The 23,396-nt window shown below is 47.8% G+C and overlaps 2 protein-coding genes across 6 annotated transcripts; one reads left to right on the top strand and one right to left on the bottom strand.

The window, feature by feature from the left end:
• Positions 1-24: 24 nt before the first annotated feature.
• LOC146577690 (protein NLRC3-like) lies at positions 25-22,978 on the bottom strand. Of its 5 annotated transcripts, none has more exons than XM_085268244.1 (9): positions 22,865-22,978; positions 21,607-21,742; positions 17,892-17,968; positions 15,948-17,775; positions 15,179-15,355; positions 13,702-13,878; positions 4,919-5,095; positions 2,375-2,548; positions 25-1,699 (listed from the first exon to the last, which is right to left on the bottom strand). In XM_085268244.1, exons 2-9 carry the CDS (start codon positions 21,714-21,716, stop codon positions 1,690-1,692), a joined length of 2,730 nt encoding a protein of 909 aa, XP_085124370.1. In that variant the 5' UTR covers positions 21,717-21,742; positions 22,865-22,978; the 3' UTR covers positions 25-1,689. The 5 variants fall into 5 exon arrangements, with proteins under 5 accessions (XP_085124370.1, XP_085124372.1, XP_085124371.1 ...); XM_085268246.1 differs by having other exon boundaries at positions 15,948-17,772; XM_085268245.1 differs by lacking the exon at positions 22,865-22,978 and having other exon boundaries at positions 21,607-21,912.
• On the top strand, positions 5,963-10,535 carry LOC146577691 (uncharacterized). Its single transcript, XM_085269753.1, has 2 exons — positions 5,963-9,965; positions 10,035-10,535. Exons 1-2 carry the CDS (start codon positions 6,111-6,113, stop codon positions 10,533-10,535), a joined length of 4,356 nt encoding a protein of 1,451 aa, XP_085125879.1. The 5' UTR covers positions 5,963-6,110.
• Positions 22,979-23,396: the final 418 nt, after the last annotated feature.

Genomic DNA, 23,396 nt, shown 5'->3' with positions numbered 1-23,396 from the left:
CCACTTTGCAGTTATTTATTTGTAAAAAATGTTTGGAATCATGTATGATTTTCGTTCCACTTTGTGTTGGTCTTTCACGTGGAATTCCAATAAAACTGATTCATGTTTGTGCTGTAATGTGACAAAATGTGGGAAAGTTCAAGGGGGCCGAATACTTTTGCAAGCCACTGTAAAGTTCACTATCAGTAACATCATAGCACCACCCAGCTGTATAGAAACTCCGTCATGCTAGCTAGTACACAGTATGAGTTATTGTAACTGACTGTAAAAAGTCAGCACAAGGAAAATAAACTCCACCTAAACTTGGTTTATATCTGACCCAGACAGACTGCAGGTCATAACTTCTTACCTGAAGTTCAGTTCACCTGACACTCGGACCGGCGGCCGCCTCGGGTCTCTCCTCCTCCTGCCTCCCCTTTCCCTCATCCACCTGCTGCCTCTGTGGAAGCTCCGCCATAGCCACCACCAAACAACTGACTTATTTTTACATATCGACCAGCATCCGGCCAATCCACCACCTTCCATCGTTTATACCGTTACAAAAAAATAAAAAAACATCATCAGCCCATAAAAATGAAAAATCACCATCAGTATGCCCGATGGCCAGTCCAGCTATGGTCGTGCCATCAGTTAACCCTTCACGTGGCAGCTGTGACACGCGTGCCCAGGGTTGCCGACCCCTGCTCTAAAGCATCTGATTTGGATTCCTGAGATCAAATATATTTTCCTTTGTGTTTGTTTTCTTCCCATTTGTGGCTTTAATGTAGTGTTACATCCTGTTTGTTTGCTTCCATCTGTATACATGTCCAGATTCACTGTTATGTTTCTATTCTTACATTGCTGTGTGATCACTGTTCCCTCTGCTGACTGATGTGACCTTTTGTATCTCACACTGATACTTGTCATATTTGTATCTGCGCCTAAAAGATAAAAAGTTTTCCATGCTAAAACACAGCTCCGCCTCCTGCAGTTCTCCCTCTGAACCACTAGATGTCTCTGTTATCTAAATGAAGACGTGCAGCACAGCAACCACAGCAGCGCTCAGATCACACGTGTCCTGTTATTATGTATAAAAGCATGAAACAGGTGAGACAGGTGGGATCAATATTAATGTTGTGGAAATATATGAAAAAGCAACAGAAGAGTGAAAACATTTCGTGTTTCTAGAAAGATCTTTCAGCTCACAGCTGCTCACAGACTGTATTTACAAGTGACAAACTGCAACTCTACAGTACATCTACAGTATATATCAAATATATTCTGTATTCAAATCTATTGAGTGATGTTTGAAAGTCTTTCCAGGTGAGTTTGATCCAGGAGGGTCTGAAGCCAGAGTCAGACAGAGACTGTGCAGAGACTGTAGAAGGACAGAGCAGCAGCAGAGCAGTCCAGATACACTGATGATCCTCTGTCAGATCCAGAGGGACACACAGGGATGATGCTGGACTCTACATTGTGTCTGACAGTGGAGCTGTTCTCAGAGCAGTTCACTCTGCAGCACTGACAGTCATCTGCACTTCTTCTCATTCCTCTGTCAGTCACTGCTGGATGAAGCTCTCCTCTCCACCTCCCAGTAACATGGCCCAGTCAGAGCGTCTCTACACACAAGCTGCTGCTGCTTCAACCTCTCTGGATCATCAGGACACAGCTCCTCCTCTCTCAGCACACACACCGTCCTGTTTACCATCATCACCACCACCTGCAGAGAGAAGAAGGAAGAGCAGAGGAGATAAACGAGTGTTTCCAGAGACTCTTCATCAGCTGTCAGTCAGTGATGCAGCACATCCAGTATAAAGAGCAGCAGGGACTTCAGTGCTGGGACTGTACTAGGACTCATTGTTGCTTCACTTTTTCTAATCTTTGGATTTTTATTGAAGTTGATGAAAATGTTTTTCCCTCCTAGTTTGAGTTTGGACTTTCATTCATTAGAAGAACCTTGGTGTGTCCACTCTGAGCTCTGTAGGAACCCCAACAACAAGCCCAACAATCCAGATGGACAGTTCCAGCTGTTAACTGGAGGAATTCCATCCAAACATCTGCTCTCACTAAATTCTTCCTCACCTACAGACTGTGTTCTTCACTGCTTTAAACTTGGAAATGAATGCAGTCATTGGTCTGCGTGCAGCTTTGTTCAGAGAGCTGATTGGCTGTTGACAGTGTTTGATCAGAGCGTGTCAGCTGTTACTATGGTGACCATAAAGGTCAGAAACAGGAAGTGTTTGTGTCCAATCCTGAAGCCTGTCACCATTCTCCTCTCACAGCTTCACTGAGAAGCTGCAGCTTTACAGGAAACACTGGATCTTTGTTTCATACTGACTGTGTTTAGTACAATACTGCTGACAGCACCACCCACTCACTCCATCACTCTACTGACCTCAGAGTCTCCAGTCTGTAGTCTGGACTCTGCTGAAGATCAGACAGCTGCTTCACATCTGGATACTTCAGGTTGTTAAGTTGTAGCTCCAGCTGTCTCAGATGGGAGGGGTTGGACTTCAGTGCTGCTGCCAGATAATCACAGCTGATCTTTGACAAACCACAGAAACTCAATCTGTATAAAGAATGAAAGATGTAAGTTTATTAGACAAAGTGTGAGCTTGAAATCATTCAGTGTTTCATCATCTGTTCAGAGCTGAAGAAGGTTCAGAATGTAGAAGTTTAGAAAATGGAAACTCCAAACAGCTGAAGCCAACAGGAAGCAGCTTCAAACAGGAAACTGTGCAGAGTTTCAGACTATATGTCCTGATGCAGCCAGTTGGATTTTGGAGATTTGAATCTCTGTTCTGTGACTAAGTCCTTGAATCATTTCTTCCAGTTGGTCCAACAAGACAGACTAAGTGTTGGACATGTGTTGTGGCTCCATTAGGGGAGCTTCTAAATGTGATGTGATGGCCCCTCTGGGTCTGTCAGGTCACAGGACTGAAGAGAGCTCAAACTGGGCACACAGTTGTTCCAGTCTGGACCAAAGACTCTATACTGGGACTGAGGGACTGCTTTGACTGCACCCACTGGGACTTTTTAAAGGCTCATGTTCTCACTTAGATCATCGATTTCTACTTACATTTCTTTCTGGGAAAAATGGGGATTACTTTGGAAACAGGAAGTATTTTCCCCAATAAGCAGCCCTGGATTAGTAAATCACTCCAACATGTTCTCAGGCAGAAGAAGCTGTCTTGTTATGAGGGAGAGAAGAAAAAGATGGAGGCACAGAAACTTGTTGAAAGAGAGATAAAGCAGCTAAAATCAGGTGTAAAAGTAAAGCAGAGGATGAGCTGAATAAAGGACACTCAAGGCTGGCTTGGAAAGGAATGAAGTCCATGGTGGGGATGCAGGACAAGGAGCAAAGATGAATGTGATGCTGAATCAGCAGGAGACTTGGACTCATTTGATTCCAGCTTTGATATCATTGATTTCAATGAAGAGCTTTGTGATTGTAGCAAAGGGCTGGTAGCTCTGAGAGTCCCACTGATGAGGTGTTTGTGTGGAAATCTCTTAGTGGGACCAAAGAGAGAAAAAGCCCTGGTCCTGATGCTGTGGGAGGGAAATGATTGAAGTGTGCTGTGAGGAACTGACTGGGAGATTTTCACACATTTTCCAGTCCTCCTTGGAACAACAGGAAGTTCCCAGCATATGGAAACAAAGGTTAAGTGTCCTATGGCACTCAGTGATGATGGTGCTGTGGCCCCACCACCTCCACCTCTTTGTAAAGGAACTAACTGTAATCTGAAGCTTCAAATGGGACTAAGACTTCCTCCACTAGGTGGCAGTGTCTGATGAGAAAGTGTTAGTGGAGCTGGCCTGGAGTCAGAAACAGGAAGATGCAGGATTTGGGCTGAAATGGGGAAAAGTGGTTGGCACTAGTGCCTTAAAGCAAGAAGGTTGTAGGTTGAAGCTTGTTGGCCTTTCTGTGGAGGTTGGATGTTCTCCCACAGTCCAATGAAATGCTGCTTAGGTTCATTGGTGCTTCTAAATTGGCTGTAGGTGTGGATGTGAGAGAGTGCTTCTCTGTCTCTCTCTGTTGGCCCTGTGATGGACTGCTCACCTGTGCAGGTGGACCACGCCTCTTGCCCTATGACAGCTAGGGCACAGGCTGCAGCCCTGTGAGCCTAAGCTGAATAAACAGTTAGCAAAAATGATCCATAGATGGCCTGAAATCCCCCAGTTAGCAGTTTGGTAGATAGCTATGACATGCTAATCCCATCCAGCAGCTGTATTCTACCTGTAAGCTGATCCCTGCTGAGCCAAAGCACTTTTTCATATACAAATTACAACCTTTAATAGAAACCTATTGGTCAGCATCTTATTAGCCTGCTGTTAGCTTCATTCCACAGAAAACTGAGAGAAACTAACAGAGTTGATAAAGAATAAAGAGAAATGTGCTGATTTAAAGCCTTTGAAGTGCTTCAGATGATCTCTGTCCACTTCTGTCCACTCATTCATTCATGTAAGCTTTCTAATGCAGCTTTGATCTTCACAGTCTGCTTCATGAAACTCATTCTAACCCTGAATGTCAGAGTGTTCCTCCTTCTCTTTCCCATCATTCATGCTGGCAGTGGAGGAGATTTGGATGTTGGACTGTGTTTTGGATGATGTGTGTATGTTTGTGTTGGACTGCTGTCTGTAAAGCAAACGCACATTTTGCTTTGGATTTCAGTGTCAGACAGACTTTAAGGTGGAATGAAGAGTTGGAGAGTTTCACAGTGAATTATCCAGTGGAGGATTTTTCTTCTTCTTTGAAGGTTTGAAATGTGAACATTGTTCTGCTGCAGTCAATGGACTAAACCAGAGAAGAAGAAAACAGACTTTACCATGAAGAGCCTCAGTGTGGATCAGTATAATATCAGCCTGATGTCTGCAGTTTAGTGTCAGCACAACTTTCACATCATATACATCTCAGCACAACTAAAACATGCTGACTGACCTCAGAGTTTCAAGTCCACATCCTGGAATCTCCAGGAAACCACACAGATGCTTCACTCCTGAATCCTGCAGCTTGTAGTTCCTGGTCAGCTCCAGCTGTCTCAGATGGGAGGGGTTGGACTTCAGTGCTGCTGCCAGATAATCACAGCTGATCTCTGACAAACCACAGTCCCACAATCTGTATAAAGAATGAAAGATGTAAATTTATTAGACAAAGTGTGAGCTTGAAATCATTCAGTGTTTCATCATCTGTTCAGAGCTGAAGAAGGTTCAGAATGTAGAAGTTTAGAAAATGGAAACTCCAAACAGCTGACAGAGTTCATACGCCTTTGTCAGGGTCAAATTCAAGCAAGACCATGTGAAAATTAAAACACATCATCCTAGGTGAACTTAAACACCTTTGTTCCCCTTTTTTTAAGACATAGAAAAGTACACCACACAAAAATACTGCAAAAGGAAACGGTCGCCTTATATACATAGTGTATAAACTCAAAATGCACATTTCACTTCAAATTAAGATTAAGGCTTTGAACAGATCACATAGTTCAGTTCAACATATAAGACTTTAAGAATGCACAAGCATCTACTTAAAATCTATTTAATTTATCATCCATGATATTATTTTGTACAATTCCAATGTATTTTGTTCATCTCCCTTAAATAAACAGGCAGTCTTAAAGTATGAAATATTCATATACAAACACATATAAATGTGTGTACTGTCTCAGTGGCTGATAGTACCCCACAGGCCTCAGTGTGAGCTTGAAGACATTTATAATGTTTAAGTAGTTTAATGTGCAGGTGCTGACGATAAACACATTTTGAATGAAAGCCGGGGAACTTTGGTAGCACAGAAACAAGTGGCTATTCTTTGTGACTATATGGATCACTCACAATACCATTATTTCACACAAAGGCACCAAATTAATACTCAAAAAAGCTGCAGCAATACACATGTGGCGGAGGCGTGGCCCCGGGCGCAGCTGCAGGGGAGGAGTGGAGCGGAAGGCTCATCAGGGCGGCGCTGCGAGGCCGGTAAGAACAGCTGATGTTGTTTATGGACTGATGATGGTCTCCCTCCGCTGTGTTTATAGTGAGACGAGGAGGAGCGGCCAGGAGAGAGATCAGCTGGGCTCGTGAGCTGTCAGACTGTGTGACTGAGTCAGCTGTCAAAACAACAAACACTTGAATAAATGTGGAAGTTGGCTGTACCTACCTGTGTGTGCGTGTGTCTGTGCCTGGTGTATTCCACAAGTGGTGCCGAAACCCAGGAAAGTGCCGGTGGGGAAATGTCCGACCCACAGGCCGCGCCACCCGCCCAGCCTCTGCAATTCTTGGCGCAGATGCTGGCGGAGATGGCGACGATGAGCCGGGATCAGGCGGCCGACCAGCGTGCCCACCTGGCCGCGCTGCGGGAGCAGACGGACCGGCAGACGCAAGTTCTGGAGCGGCTGGTCGGGGCCGCTGCCACGCCGAAGCCCTCGCCACTGTCGGTGGCGGTGCCCCGGATGGGGGACGGGGACGACCCACAGGTTTTTTTGGAGACCTTCCGTGCCACGGCGGAGGCTTGCCAATGGCCGCGGGAGGAGTGGGCTCCGCGGCTGCTCCCCCTGCTGTCCGGGGAGGCACAAACAGCGGCCCTGAGTCTGCCTCCGGCGTCGAGGAGCAGCTTCGCGGACGTGAGCCGGGCGGTGGTGGACAGGCTAGGGCTCACCGCCGAAGACCACCGCCGGCGGTTCCGGGCCTGTCGGCTGGCTACAACGGACCGACCATTCGCCTGGGCCCGGCAGCTGCGCGACGCGGCGGTACGCTGGCTGCAACCGGGAACATCGGAGGGGGAGACGAAGCTGGTGGACAAGGTGGTGCTGGAGCAGTTCACGGAGGGATTGCCAGCGGAGACGGCGAGATGGGTCCGGTGCCACCGGCCCGCAAGCTTGGAGGTAGCGGTGACGCTGGCGGAGGACCACCTTGCCGCTGGAGCAGGGGAACCCGGGGACGCCGGACGGAGGCCGAACAAACAGGCCCCGGTGCCGGCCCCGAGGCGCCGTGTGCCGGCACCAGGGCAGGCAGAGCGGCTGCCGGCGCTGAGCCCCACTAACCCTTTCGCGGCGTTGGTGCCGTCCAGGGCAGCCGAGCCAAGTGGAGCCGCCCCCGAGCCACGGAGAGCAGCACAGACGCCGGGGCCGGAGTGTTGGAAGTGCGGGCAGCCGGGGCACCTGAGGAGGGATTGTCCGCTTATGGAAGTGGGGCAGGTGTTTCGTGTTGCTGGCGCCCCAGCACCCTCCCCCGGTCCAGGAGGGACATACAGTATTCCGGTAAGGACTCGAGGGGGTATACGCCAGGCGTTGGTGGACACGGGCTGCACGCAGACCCTCGTACACCAAAGCTTGGTTCGCCCCGGGGCATTGCTGGAGGCAGAATGGGTGGAGGTGAGGTGTGTGCATGGTGACGTTCACAGGTATCCCATAGTGCCGCTGTTATTAAAGTATAAGGGCAAAACGCATAGAGTAACGGCGGCGGTTAGCCCGCGCCTGTCGCACCCCCTGATTCTGGGTACCAATTGGCCGGGGTTTCATCAGCTACTGGGACAGTACGCGGGGGTGCGATCACGACCGGAAGCGGGGTGTAGCGTGTGCGCGGCGTTCAGCGGTGACGCGGGGTCGTCCGACACTGACTCCGGGGGGGAGGAGCCGGCGGGTCCCTCACGGGACGTCCCGCCGGCCCCGGAAGTGTCCCCCATGGGTGATTTCCCACTGGAGCAGTCTCGTGACGGCACCCTACGCTCAGCCTTTGACCAAGTGATGGCTATTGATGGTCACGTGGTGCGCCCTGAGGCCGCGCAGACCTACCCGCGTTTCGTCTTATTAAACGACCGATTATATCGAGTGAGTCGTGACACTCAGACAGAGGAAACACACACCCAGTTGTTGGTGCCGCAGGGCCGCCGGGAAACGCTTTTCCAGGCGGCCCACTATAACCCCATGGCAGGGCATATGGGCTATGAGAAAACTCTGGAGCGAATAACGGCCCGATTTTATTGGCCGGGCATCCGAGCGGATGTGCGCCGCTGGTGCGCGTCCTGCCCGGACTGCCAACTTGTTAACCAGCCGGCCATACCGAAGGCGCCGCTGCGCCCTCTCCCCCTCATTGAGGTCCCGTTTGAGCGCATCGGCATGGACCTCATCGGGCCGTTTCACCGGAGTGCACGCGGCTACCGCTTTGTGTTAGTCTTGGTGGATTACGCAACGCGGTACCCGGAAGCAGTTCCGCTGCGCACCATCTCTGCAAAGAGTGTGGCGCAGGCACTGTTTCAGGTCATCTCCCGAGTCGGAATCCCGAAAGAGATACTGACTGACCAGGGCACGTCGTTTATGTCTCGTACACTGCGGGAACTGTACGAATTACTGGGCATTAAATCTATTCGGACCAGCGTCTACCACCCTCAGACTGACGGGCTGGTGGAGCGGCTGAATAAGACTTTAAAGTCCATGATTCGGAAGTTCATTAACGAGGATGAACGCAATTGGGATCACTGGCTAGACCCTCTGTTATTCGCAGTGCGGGAGGTGCCCCAGGCCTCCACGGGATTTTCTCCCTTTGAACTGCTGTTCGGCAGGAGGCCACGTGGGGTGCTCGACCTGATTAAAGAAAGCTGGGAGGACGGTCCGAGCCCCGCCAAAAATGAGATTCAGTACGTGTTGGACCTGAGAGCAAAACTCCACACTTTGGGGAGGTTGTCACGGGAGAATTTGCTCCAGGCTCAGCAGCGTCAGCAACGCCTGTATGACAGAGGGGCTAGGCTCAGGCAATTTTCACCGGGAGATAAAGTGCTTGTGTTACTCCCTACTTCCAGCTCGAAGTTGCTCGCCAAGTGGCAAGGACCCTTTGTGGTCACACGGCGAGTCGGGGACGTGGACTATGAGGTCGCTCGGTCGGACAGGGGAGGAGCCACGCAGATTTATCACCTCAATCTCCTCAAACTGTGGCGAGAGGTTGAAACCGCTTCTCTGGTGAGCTTGGTGAAGGAGAGAGATGAGTTGGGGCCTGAGGTGCCAAATTCTATCATTCCCGCCTCCCTCCCTTGTGATGACCATCTCACACAGGCCCAGAGAGCGGATGTTGTCGCGTTGCAACAGCGTTTTGCGGACGTGTTCTCCCCCCTGCCCGGCCGGACGTCCCTCATCGAGCACCATTTCGTGACGCAGCCTGGCGTGACGGTGCGTTCACGGCCCTACAGGCTCCCGGAGCACAAGCGAAAAATCGTGCAGAGGGAATTGGCGGAAATGCTGAGGATGGGAGTAATAGAAGAGTCGCACAGCGCCTGGTGTAGCCCCATCGTTCTGGTGGCGAAGAAGGATGGGTCTATACAGTTCTGTGTCGACTATCGCAGGGTGAACGAAGTGTCACGCTTTGATGCCTACCCCATGCCTCGGGTCGACGAGCTCCTAGACCGGTTAGGCACGGCCCGCTTTTTCACGACACTGGACTTAACCAAGGGCTATTGGCAGATTCCCTTGTCTGCCGAGGCCAGGGAGAAAACGGCCTTCTCCACTCCGTACGGTTTGTACCAGTTCGTGACACTTCCGTTTGGCCTGTTCGGGGCCCCGGCCACTTTCCAGCGTCTCATGGACCGGGTACTGCGTCCGCACGCAGCGTATGCTGCCGCCTACCTGGATGACGTGATCATCCACAGCGACACCTGGGCGGAGCATGTGCTGCGGGTGGCCGCGGTCCTGGAGTCCCTGAGGGGGGCGGGGCTCACGGCCAATCCGAAGAAGTGCGCGGTTGGACGGAGGGAGGTGCAGTATCTGGGGTACCACCTGGGGGGCGGGCAGGTGCGTCCACAGGTGGAGAAGACGGCGGCTATCGCATCCTGCCCGCGCCCCAGGACGAAAAAGGAGGTGAGACGGTTCTTGGGGTTGGCGGGTTACTATCGTCGCTTTGTGCCGGGGTTTGCGCAGCTAACCAGCCCCCTGACCGATCTCACTCGAAAGGGTGCCCCGGATCTGGTCCAGTGGACGGGGCCGTGCCAGGCGGCGTTTGTGCAGGTGAAAAAGGCTCTCTGTGGGGAGCCGCTGCTTCACACTCCTAACTTTTCCCTCCCTTTTGTTCTGCAGACTGACGCCTCGGACAGAGGGCTGGGAGCCGTTTTGTCCCAGCAGGTAAGGGGGGCCGACCGCCCTGTCCTATACATCAGCCGGAAGCTAGCAGAGCGCGAGCGCCGGTACAGCACCGTGGAGAAGGAGTGCCTGGCCATCCGGTGGGCGGTCGGCTCCCTGCGCTATTACCACCTGGGACGCTCATTCACCCTCTGTTCGGACCACGCCCCGCTGCAGTGGCTCCACCGCATGAAGGATGCCAACGCCCGGATCACCCGGTGGTATCTGGCGTTGCAGCCCTTTAAGTTCAAGGTGATCCATAGGCTGGGGGCGCAGATGGCAGTGGCCGATTTCCTCTCTCGCTCGCGGGGGGGGGAGTTGGCTCGGCCGGACGGCTCCCCGGCCTCGAACGGGCGGTGGGGGTGTGTGGCGGAGGCGTGGCCCCGGGCGCAGCTGCAGGGGAGGAGTGGAGCGGAAGGCTCATCAGGGCGGCGCTGCGAGGCCGGTAAGAACAGCTGATGTTGTTTATGGACTGATGATGGTCTCCCTCCGCTGTGTTTATAGTGAGACGAGGAGGAGCGGCCAGGAGAGAGATCAGCTGGGCTCGTGAGCTGTCAGACTGTGTGACTGAGTCAGCTGTCAAAACAACAAACACTTGAATAAATGTGGAAGTTGGCTGTACCTACCTGTGTGTGCGTGTGTCTGTGCCTGGTGTATTCCACAACACACAAATATAAACAGTACTTGGTGACTGTTAAGTCTAATTGTTGAATGTTGCCATTGTGTTTCTTAAATTTGTACAGTCTTAGTTCAAGCAGTAGGATCAAAGCCATTCCTTTGATCCTGGCCACCTCTCCAACCACTCTGTGCTGGGGGAGGTTTTATTGTAGATACATCCTATCTGGAAGATCTGTTTCTTTTGATGTAAACTTCCTGGGTTTACGACCCTTTGGTCAGCAGGAGGTCTGACACACACACACACACACACACACACACACACACACACACACACACACACACACACACACACACACTCTTACAGAAGTTCACACATATACATAAAATGCTTTGTCTTAGAACAAAGGGGGCGTGGCTTTGTTCTGACGTGTTTTGTGTGAACTGTCTCCCAATAAAAGGTAGCAGCAGGAGGTCAGATCTGTGGTCATTTTCGTGGTGGACACAGACGAGGCCTCCCTTTCGCAAATAATTGATCGATCGACTGTCTTGTTTTCTTCATGATGAATAAGTCTCTAGAATTAGCGGGGCTTGTGGAAACACAGACCCAACAGTGACAACTTTGCTTTTAGCCTTTAACCCTTCTTGACTACTTTTGATGTGGCCTCTATATTTTACCTTTAAAAACAGTTTATCTTGCCAATCTGTTATTTTCTCATTTTGACCAACTGTATCAGCACAATTTATCTAAATTCAGACAAAATTTAAAATACAAGTAGAAAGTGATATTTTGACTGTAAAAACCACACACATGTTTAACGAATCATCTTCATAACTTGAAATGCAAATAGAGATTGTACACTTTTAAAAATACGCACACGTTTTGCAAACAACAAAGTTATATTGTACTATTTACCAAAAAATGCAGCCAAGGCTCAGACGTTTTTCATATAATCATTTCAAACTATTTACAGAACAATCAGGTGTCAAACAATAGTTTGTGTCACTCTAACACATATGAGAACAGCACAGGGATAAACCTGCAGGTCTGACAGCAGGTGTGTCACTCAGCGTTTACACTGCAATCTGCCTTTGTTGGCTTTAAGGCAGCAACTGTGACGATCACTAGTAGAACTGACACACAAAACAAAACAACAGCTACACACTAAATACACAAGACAACAAACTAACTTGAGACCAAACACGGTAAACGTCACAAATCTCTCACGTATCAAAACTCTCTCTCTCTTTCGCTCACTCGCTCTCTCTTGCCGGTCACTCCTAAAACTTCCCCCTTTTGCTAAACAACCAAATGTCATGTTTCCATATCATTTTTGATTGGTCGACATGGTACATTTTCCCACCTATAGGGCTTTGGAGCGTGATGTCACGGGAGATGGGCCATGCCCCCTTCCGCCATGACAGTAGGCCAGCCAAAGGATACCATTTCAGCTATGGATCGTACGTGTTGTGTTGTCGGTTGCAACGTTAGATCACACGATCGTGAAGGCAAGAAGCTGGATAACGGGCTCTCTTTTCATCGTTTTCCATCCTGGAGGCAACGTGAGGGATCCCATGTATCCGATATTACTAAACAAAGACGTCAGGCTTGGATTGCAGCGGTGAGACGAGCGGATATCGAGTTCTCTGCAATCCCCAGCTTTTTGTTGGTTTGCTCACGGCATTTTCTTTCCGGTGAGTTCTAAATTAATTCATATCACTCTTGAAAGGCTTTTAGTGTGATTTTCAACGTGCTGAGGTCATAGATAATGAGATAAAACATGCTAATGTGTGATGCTGCAGAACCACATCATGTCGACTGAGTAGCTTATGATTTGGCATTATTGCAGGCAAACCAGCATATGAAATGGATGTAACAAATCCAGACTGGGCACCAACACTGCACATGGGGCATGACGACATACCTGTATCAGACTCGGACCGGCACTCAAGGCGTACGCAACGGAAGCGAAAAAGAGCACCCATCGGAGGTAAACAACCCCCCCCCCCTCTAAAAACATACTAAATTGCTATCACTGTACACTAATCCGCACATAACTTCCAGATGAATCACACACCTGTCATTGGAATATTGGTGTACATTTACCTTATGTCTAATTTTATCTTACAGGCTTTCGTTATGCAGCTGCAGAGTCTGAAGGTGTGCCCCGTGCAGAAGTGATTGATGAAGATCTGACAGAAGACCAACAGCAAAATCACAATGTCATGGAGGCAGTGGACAGCAGTTGTGTTGGACAAGTGGAGGTTGAGGTAGCAGCTGCAAATGTGGATATACTGAAGAAATGTAAACCTTTTAAAATGATGACAGATTACAAACTCTCAGCTGTGTCTGTAATCAAACCTCTGTAACTTTGCTTCACTTCAGCAGCATCAGCTCATGTTCACATGTTGATTCATGGTTTGCTTCAGTTTTTGATGGACTGCAGAATATTTTGAAGGTTATCTGCTATAAAAAGCCAGAACAGGAAAATCTGCTTCATGTGTTTCTGTTTGATCCTCAGTGACTTTGACACAAAGGCCTCTGCTGTGATGATCACACCTCTGATCAAGTCTCACAGTGTCAGCTTTGTTTTTATACATATGGATATGTGCTGATAAATGATCAGAGTTATAATATTTCCCACTGTCTGCTGTGTGCCGTGACCTTTGACCTGCTAAAGACAGTCAGCTGTGGATTATTCATTGTTGTGTCTGATACTTAGAACTGTGAGGAAGAACACTACACAGTTAATCAGGGTCCCCTCTCTCTGAATCAGGAAAGGTGGGCAGGCCGCGTGTGGGCCGCGGGCCATACGTTGAGTCTCACTGTTTGAAATGTGAACATTGTTCTGCTGCAGTCAATGGACTAAACCAGAGAAGAAGAAAACAGACTTTACTATGAAGATCCTCAGTGTGGATCAGTATAATATCAGCCTGATGTCTGCAGTTTAGTGTCAGCACAACTTTCACATCATATTCATCTCAGCACAACTAAAACATGCTGACTGACCTCAGAGTTTCAAGTCCACATCCTGGACTCTCCAGGAAACCACACAGATGCTTCACTCCTGAATCCTGCAGGTTGTCGTTGTAGCTCAGGTTCAGCTCTCTCAGATGGGAGGGGTTGGACTTCAGTGCTGCTGCCAGATAATCACAGCTGATCTCTGACAAACCACAGTCCTTCAATCTGTATAAAGAATGAAAGATGTAAGTTTATTAGACAAAGTGTGAGCTTGAAATCATTCAGTGTTTCATCATCTGTTCAGAGCTGAAGAAGGTTCAGAATGTAGAAGTTTAGAAAATGGAAACTCCAAACAGCTGAAGCCAACAGGAAGCAGCTTCAAACAAACACAACAAGAGAAAAAACTCTGAATGTTTCACATTAAAGTCGTACATTTCTCACAAAGCTCAATTATGTGACAGACATTTCATCCCATGTCAGTTTGGCCTCATCCTGGGCCGGATTATCCAGCACACACTCTGACCACAGGCCCAGGGGCCACGCACAGCTGGGCTCCATCCAAGAGACAGGAAACAAACCAACACAATAATAAAAAGCACCATGTGATCTTCTTACATCTTCAAGACAAACATAGTAAAAACATGAGCATATTTGTTTCCTGATAAAATGATGTGACAGGTAGAACAGAGTAAAGTGGTGGTGTTACAGCCTTTCTCCCCTCTGCTGCCGAGGCTGTTAGTCTCTCCCAAACTCAGCTACAGGACTTCCAAATGAATGAAAGCAGCAGAAGTGGCTTTACAAATGAAAGAGGAAGAGGAGAAGAAGAGGAGAGGGAGGCCACCCTGACCATCACTCCAGCTGAAAACATCACACTTCCATTAAAGTTGGTGAGGAAATGTTGAGCAGGATGAGCTGCTGGCTAATCTGGAGGCTGTAGCAGCAGCTCACAGTCACAGTGGATTTCCACTCATGAAAAAGCTCTGCCTGCTTCATTTCTCATCTCATATCAGAGACTTTAATGCTTCACTGAAGCTGTACTGTGATGCTTCCATATCCCAGTGAGGCCTCCATAATGATTTCAGCTGTTCTGTACACACACTGTGTGCCCTGTATGGCTCAAAGTCTCTGCAGCCTGTTTTTATCTGCTATCATCAGATCTTCATCATCCTCATTCACATCCCTCACACACTCTACAGCCTCATCAGCACCGACTTCATCTTCACTGACTGATGGAGCACAACATGAACCTGTGGAGGCTGAAACACTGTCCTGTCAAACATCTCCCCGTCACCACTCCACTTCTGTCAGCCTTTAAATGAACCCTGCTCAAGTCTGTCACTTCTGTTTGGAGCCAAAAGGAAAAACTGTTGTTCAGTCGTTTGGAAAGACAACATTTCTGAAAGCACTCAAACTTCTTCACATTTGTCTTCAGACACATCCTGAACATTTAGGAACTAAAGAAAGTTTCAAACATCAAAGACCTGAAATATAGAAAAACAACAACAGCCGCAGTCAGTGAACTCACCTCAGAGTCTCCAGTCGACAGTTTGGACTCTCCAGTCCAGCACACAGAAGCTTCACACCTGAATCCTGGAGGCCATCATTTCCACTCATATCCAGCTGTGTCAGATGGGAGGGGCTGGACTTCAGAGCTGAGGCCACAACTTCACAGTGAGACTCTGAGAGTCGACACTGAGTCAGTCTGTGATGATAGAAAATGTAAAATGTGTTATTATAAAAGCAGAAAATCTGCATTATAAACACAGACTGAATGTATATGAAGACAAAACAGAGTGAGGTCATAATCTGATGAATCTGCTCTTCACATCTGTGCTTCAGCTCCTCTTACTGTGTTTGACATGACACAACGATTGAGTCTCTCTCAGACCTGCAGACTTTTAATGAGAATCTTTGTTTGGCTTTAATCTGCTTTTGGCTTTTTCATGGATTTCATGGATGATGTGAGTGATTTCCAGCAGGACACTTAAACATGTCAGTGGACGTCCTAAAGAACATATTCACTGATATGAAACGTGTCATTGAACAGGATTAATATCAGTGGAAACATGGTGGAAACAGCTGTGACTGCATGGATGTGACACACTTCAAATCTGTTCTCCACTCTTGGATTTGGGATCCATGGAGCTGCTGCTGAGTCTGTACAATAAAGGAATGGTGTGGAAGGTTGCAGCGTACGGACACAAACACTTTCTGCTTACAATCTGATTTTATTTTCAACATTAAACTACTAACCTACACTGATCAATGATGTTAATGATCACATCTGGACTCACCCAGCCTTTCTGCAGTTCCTCACAGCTGGAATCAGTCTCTGTCGTCCCCGCTCTGATGTTTTGTACTTCTGCAGGTCCAACTCATCCAGAACCTCCTCTGACATCTGCAGCATGAAGGCCAGAGCTGAGCACTGGATCTCAGAGAGTTTCTTCTCTGACTTCAGGAACTCTTGGATCTCCTGAAATAATGAGAGGTGGTTCATCTCCATCAGACAGTGGAAGATGTTGATGCTTCTGTCAGGAGAGATTTCATCACTGTTCATCTTCTTCAGGTTGTTGATGACTCTCTGGATGGTTCCTGGACTGATCTCTGTCTGACCCAGCAGACCTACTAAGAGTCTCTGGTTGGACTCCAGACAGAGGCCATGAAGGAAGCGAACAAACAGGTCCAGGTGGCCATTTTTACTCTGGAGGGATTTATACATGCCTTTAGTCAAAAAGACATCCATTGATGGGAAGCTATAAGACTTGAACATGTTCTTAAAAAAAGATCTGTTTTTGTATTCTTCTCGGAAATTCCCTAGAAAACCTTCTACCACCTCTGTCTTCCTGTTGGTGTGACAGTGGAACATGTAGACAGCAGCCAGAAACTCCTGAATGCTCAGATGAACAAAGCAGTAGACTGGTTTCTGGAAGATCACACACTCTCTTTTGAAGATCTCTGTACAAACTCCAGAGTACACCGAGGCCTCTGTCACATCCAGACCACACTGCTCCAGGTCTTCTTGGTAGAACATGATGTTTCCTTTCTCCAGATGTTCAAATGCCAGCCTCCCCAGCTTCAGAAGAACTTCCCTGTCAGCCTCCGTCAGCTCCTGTGGACTCGTTTCACGTCCCTCATGGTACTTGTTCTTCTTCCTCTTTGTCTGAACCAGCAGGAAGTGTGAGTACATGTCAGTCAGGGTCTTGGGCAGTTCTCCTCTCTGCTCTGTAGTCAACATGTGCTCCAGAACTGTAGCAGTGATCCAGCAGAAGACTGGGATACTACACATGATGTGGAGGCTCCTGGATGTCTTCATGTGGGAGATGATTCTGCTGGACAGCTCTTCATCACTGAATCTCCTCCTGAAGTACTCCTCCTTCTTGGCGTCAGTGAAGCCTCGTACTTCTGTTAGCCTGTCAACACATGTAGGAGGGATCTGATTGGCTGCTGCGGGTCGGGAAGTTATCCAGACGAGAGCCGAGGGAAGCAGATTCCCCTGGATGAGGTTTGTCAGCAGCTGGCTGACTGATGACTTCTGTGTGACATCAGACAGCAGCTTCCTGTTGGTGAAATCCAATGAAAGTCTGCTTTCATCCAGGCCGTCAAAGATGAACAAAAGCTGAGAGACAGCCAGCTTCTCTGCTGTGACCTTCTGTAATGTTGGATGGAAAACATGGAGCAGCTCCAGAAGACTGTACTGCTCATCTCTGATCAGGTTCAGCTCCCTGAATGAAAGCAGAACCACCACACTGACATGTTGGTTCTCCAAGCCCTTTGCCCAGTCCAGAGTGAACTTCTGCACTGAGAAGGTTTTTCCAACACCAGCCACGCCGTTGGTCAGAACCACTCTGATGGGTCTCTGTTGGTCAGGTAAGGCTTTAAAGATGTCCTGGCACCTGATTGGAGCGTCATGGAGGGCGTCCATCTTGGAAGCTGTCTCCAGCTGCCTCACCTCATGTTGGGTATGAACCTCTTCACTCTGTCCCTCTGTGATGTAGAGCTCAGTGTAGATGGTGTTGAGGAGGGTTCTACTTCCTGTTTCATCACTTCCTTCAGTCACACGTTCACATCTCCTCCTCAGACTGATCTTATGTTCATCTAAAACCTCCTGCAGACCAACATCTGCTGAAAGAAAGAAAAACAATGAGACTAAAGAGAAAGAAAACTCTTCAATGTCTGAACAACACAAGAAGTGCAGTTTTCAGAAATGAGTCCATCAGCAGACAGATGTTCAGTCTTACTTTGTACACAGCTGCTCTGACTGGCTGTCTGCAGTCCAGCTCTGCTTCTGGATCTTTCTCCACACTGTGCAGAAGCTCTGATGGTGACACAGAAAAGTCACAGTGGAGATACTTCTGTCCACCTTTGATTAGACTCATTATAAAAAGGAAACAAAGTTTGAACACAGTCATGTTTCCAGTTCACTGACTTACATTTATTCCATGGACACTCACTCTAACCTGAACCACAGCTACAACCCAACATTGTTGAGGCCTCATCTCCTCCTTTCCTGACTGTAGAGGTTAAATATGCAACAACCAACAAATAAAAGAATTTGGTTCATTTCAAAGAAATTCACACGGTGACCAAGTAAAGTAACCGTAGTAAAGGAGACAACATCCCGTTGATGGTGGGATTATTTGAAAGATTTGCTTTAGTCACGTCACCAAATGCAGTTGAACCACCCGTGGATCCATGTTTGACCATTCTACCACTCTGAGCTCTGCTTTTGAATCATTTTATTATTATCATCATTCATTTATTCATTCTTTGGAGGGGGGCTATTTCCTAATGCCGCCCTAATAAGCTGATGTTCAAGGGGAAATATAACAGAAACTCTTTCAGTGTTATTCATTAATAAATTAACAGATAAACTGTGAAGAAGAAAAAACTGAGATTTAAAGGAGAGAGTGAGAAACTTGATCATCCATCCTCATAATACATGTTTATCAGTATCTGCTGTGACCATACTGCAGTAATAACTACAAGTCTACATTTCTGTGACTGTTGATCAATCACAGCAGGAATCTGAGCTCATCTCTGCACACAGAGCAGCTTCAGCTCTGGGATAAACTGCTCGCTTCACGTCCTTCTCAGCTCACAGACACTCATCCTGATATTTTCCTTTAACATTTGATGGTATAATTCATCTGAGTTTACACTTTATCTGCATAAATACAGAAAAACAGACCCAAACACCATAAACCATCAGTTTCACCATGTAGAATATATTGTTGTTTCCTTTTAATTCAGAGAAAAACTCTGATTTGGATTTTCTCTGTTCTCTTTGCCACAGCCCATCCCAGCAGCAGCTGAAGCAGCTGACTGTCACAACACTGAATAACACTTTAGGAGGAATTTCAGAGGTCAGTAAAGCTCCAGTTTCAACATCAGTTAATTAATCATAGTTCATCATAAATGTGAACCTGGCTGGCACACATGTTAATGTTAGCCATTTAAATATTAGCAGTTAGCTGAGGCCACAAGAAGAAGAGGCCCTAGAAGAACAATGGATGATAAGATTAGATTTTCAAGACTAGGCAGAGACGTGTTTTCCTTTACTGTCTCTTACAGAGGAGGGAGCAGATACCAGACGAGGTCACGGAGGTACGGGGAGGATTCGCAGCAGACAGCAAGACTGCCACGTCCATGCGAGAGAGCGATGGCTACGATAATCGATTTTCCTCTCTCAGCTCTCAGCGAAGGCGGTCGCACTTTTCTCCTCTCCTCCTCACCCTTATCTTCCCTGCTTCGACTCTATGTCCTTGTCTTGTCTTGTGTGAATTTACTTTTCCCTGGAACAGTCTCTCACTGTCGTTCTCTAAACCTAAAAGAGAATTATGGATTTGATCAACTGGTCCCTGAGTGCTATTGACACCCTTTTCTCAACGAGAAGTCGGGGCTCGGGAGAGCCTGAGTGCCCTGGAGGGACTTTCCCTGCCGGTTACACGATGGACGGGTGGCAGAACTGGAGGACCGTGTACCTGGCGGGACTGTCGATCGAGGACGCTGAAGATATCTACCTATTCGGAACCATGATAACAGGGTTCATGCTGATCGGCGTTGGCCTAGCCCTGCTTTATCGGAGAAATAAGAGAGCGGAACCGGCTGTTCAAACCCCCACATGGCTGCCCGCTGGATTCGAAGCGCCGGGACGAGGTGCGACCTCTCACAACGAACGTAATATGGTCAACACCTTGGAGACGCTTACAGCTGCTGTGAAGGCTCAAAACAACACCATTGAGCATATGAGGGGAAACATCAGAGAGAGGCCTGCTCAAAATGACACCCTTGAGCGACAGTTGGAAAACATCGGGGAACGGATCACTGCAGTTGTGAAGTCTCAGAATCAAAAGACTGACAACACCTTGGAACTGAAGTTTGCTACCATCATGGGGAGGCTCGCAGCTCTCCAACGGGAGGTTGAGGGACCTGTCTCAGAGTGCTAAAATTCGAGCTGCTCACAACAGAAATCAACAATATTCAACATTCGGACACCACGGCGCCAGCTGCAGGCCCAAGGCTGGAGCCCACCAAAACAACTCCCTGATAACGACTGTGTGATGACTATTCTTCCCGTCCCATGAAGGCCACCTGGGTTGGCTGGCAGACTGTTTACTTAGCCTGATAGAGCGAAGGACACTGTCTCCGCTGAACTCTGGACACGCATACACATACACTTACACTGATAAGCACACACTCATCCCCCTCCCTTCCAAACGCCTTCGATGCTTGTTTCCTGAAGGGGCAGCACGGCGGGTCTGTGTGCCGCGCTGGAACGGTAGCGCTGTGCAGGGTGGCTGCTGTGTTCGCTTCGGATTACTCCTCAACCCCCACCCACCCCTGTGGCTTGTCATGTCTTCACAATGTTGTGCTGTGGACATTTATGTGCTTCTTGTGCAGAGGAGTTTTTTTGTTTCCTGTTCTCATGCTGTCCTACCATGGAAGCATAGCATGAGTAGGGGTCTCTTTTTTTCCTCTTGTACTTTCCCCAGTGTAGTGTACATTTCAATGTTTTTCTCTGATTCTACCAATCTCCGACCTGTATCCCCATGTAATGTTTGTGCTATATGTGTAAGGTCGGGGGGGGGGGGGGGTCCTATTTCACTGCAGGGCAACCTGCATGTGACGAATAAAGCTTTGATTGATTGATTGATTGATTGATTGATAATCTCTGTTTTTGTCTCCCTATATAATGTTGTACAGCCCATGTGAGGGTTATCCTCTCTGTGAACCAGATGATTGATTTCACACAGAGGTCCACCAACTGAATTTGATCAGTTATGGAACGATTTACCTCGACAGGCTCCTTCACTCGCTGCTTTTAAACCTCCTTTAAAACACACTTTTACTCCCTGACCTTTGACCCAGTGTGACATGTTGACTCACTACCTCAGGCAGCTTAAAAATAGTCTTTTTGTTTTTTGGTGCTGCCTAAAAGAACCGTAAAATATCGATACGGAATAAAGACCAAAAAGGACAAGATACATACTGCTGGATTTATTGGACTGTGAACTTAATTCATGCATACCAGTGACATCGCGTCACCCCCGTTAACGACCACCTCAGTGGCTTCAAGCGTAGGCTTAGCCTCTACAGATATGATTACCTGACAAAAGGAATGTCATATACATGTCTATTCAGTAAAAGAAATGAATTGTGTTTAAAGCAAACAGATAAAGGGATCAGTAATGGCAATTATCTGTCATTGTCTTACTTGTCTTAGCCCAGTTAGGTAAACATTAACAATTGTGGTGGCAGATTTCTTTTGTCAAGTATTAACTGAGAGCCTATATACAGTTATGTTCATATATTTTTGTACTACATCAGGAAACTCAAAAACATAGTTTTTAATATTTTAATCCTTATTTTTAAAACTGTTTTTGTCATTTTTATTCTCCCATTGCATCAAAAATCATTATTTACACTGAATAAATGAGTCAGCAGCTCTCTTACATTGTTGCTGCAGGTTCATTACTGAAGTCTGGAGGTTCTCCTTTGGACCGGTCACTCCTCACAGACACACAGCTGGATGCTGCAGATCCTGCTCCATCCTCTTCCTCCATCTTCTTGATGTCAGGGTGGAGTTAGTCTGAGAGGCAAACACACACACTCAGAGGTGCTGTTGTACTGGAAGCATCACACTGACGGGTTTCTAAAGTTCTCATTGATCATTTCATGGAGTTTCTGTGGTAAACACTGTCCTGTGACGTATGTGTTATGGTGAGGGTCATGAGGGCTAACCAGCCCCACTCCTTACTCCTCATATTTCAGCCTGAAGCACAATAACAGCCTAAACCTAACCAGGAGGCTGTAACCTCAAAGGGGCTTCATGGTTAGAAATAAAGGTTCAATGAAATGAAGCAGATCATAAAAACATGAGTTCCAACTTTAAAAGAAGCATCCACACGATGACGGCACAGCAGAGGAGCACTTTCTCTAACACACTGATTCAGTTCCACTGACACAAGGACACACACAGGAAGGCACACACACACAAGCCTTTATAAGAAACAACACAATCATCTGCGCTTGACTTGTCAATCCAAGTCCTTAGCCCATGAGCCCGCGGTATCACACCACAGATATTCCCTTACTTTGAAAAAATAAAGCCAGTTTTCAGAACAGACCTGATGTTTATGCTACAGCCTGTTTACCAATATAATCAATATCAGATATCAGAGCAACAGAAACCTCGGTGATCAGGACGCTGGGACTGAGAACAGGAAGTGGCTCAAACGTCACAGTTTCATAACGTCACCCTGAACTCCACTCACGGAGTTTCTGTCGCCATTGTAGTTTTTAAAGTCCCGTGATAAAGGCGGGGCTTTCTGTGAATCCGCACGCTCATTGGCTAATAACTTGAGATTGACACATCGTTATCCAATGAGCGTGCGGGAACTTCTGACATAAAGTTGTTTCCTTTGAAAAACCAAAGTCTGATTATTTTTGCCTCCACTGACGGAGCCTGTTGTTCCCGCCACAGAGACACAGTAATGTCAGAGCGGTGTTAACACTCACCCTGCCTCAGCACAGCTCTCACTCTCCTCCTGCTCTCTCACACTAAACGGAGGCTCAGCTAAACTCACTTCCTCTCTACTTACAGGAAACCAGCGCTCAGAGGAGCCGACCGGCCTCACATTTCACCCACAGACACGAACAGCGTGGAATTATTTTATGTCATAAGAAGAAACATATTCATGTAAACACTCACCTGCCTCAGCTCCACCTTCCTGCTCCTGCTGCTCTGAACGGAGGCTCAATGCTTTCACTTTCACTGCTGCTCCCTAAACACAGAGGATGCTGGGACTTGTAGTGTTTTCCTTCCGGTGCGGTCTTCCTCTTTGTTTGTTTGTGTTCAAGTTATTTCGATCAAGTAAACATCAACAGAACACGTGAAGCCACACAGAGTTTGTATGTCGAGGTGGGTAGGAGGGTTTGAGGGTTTGGGGAGGGGTCAGAGGGAAGAGGTCTCTCAGTCTGGACAATCCACATTGATGGCATTGCATCTTTCAACGTGTTTGTGGGTCGATTTGGATGCTCCAGGTGTTCACACCGAACGCGATGGACGCGAGAAAAAAGCCCAAAACGCCCCTAACTTGACGCGTGCACATTCGCACCTCATACGCGTGTCCAAGAAAAATCCAACGCGCCCCAAAATATCATATTTTAACGCGCGTGAACCGGAAATGTGGGAGGAAGTTGTGCCAGACTGGTATCTTTGCAAGATGGCAGCTGTCGAGCTA

The sequence above is a fragment of the Mchenga conophoros genome, linkage group LG3, assembly GCF_057382185.1.
Source record: "Mchenga conophoros isolate Kocher_MC1m ecotype Shallow Benthic linkage group LG3, M_conophoros_male_GT1.1, whole genome shotgun sequence".
Classification (NCBI taxonomy): Eukaryota; Metazoa; Chordata; class Actinopteri; order Cichliformes; family Cichlidae; genus Mchenga; species Mchenga conophoros.
This window is presented reverse-complemented; position numbering and strand designations above follow the sequence as displayed.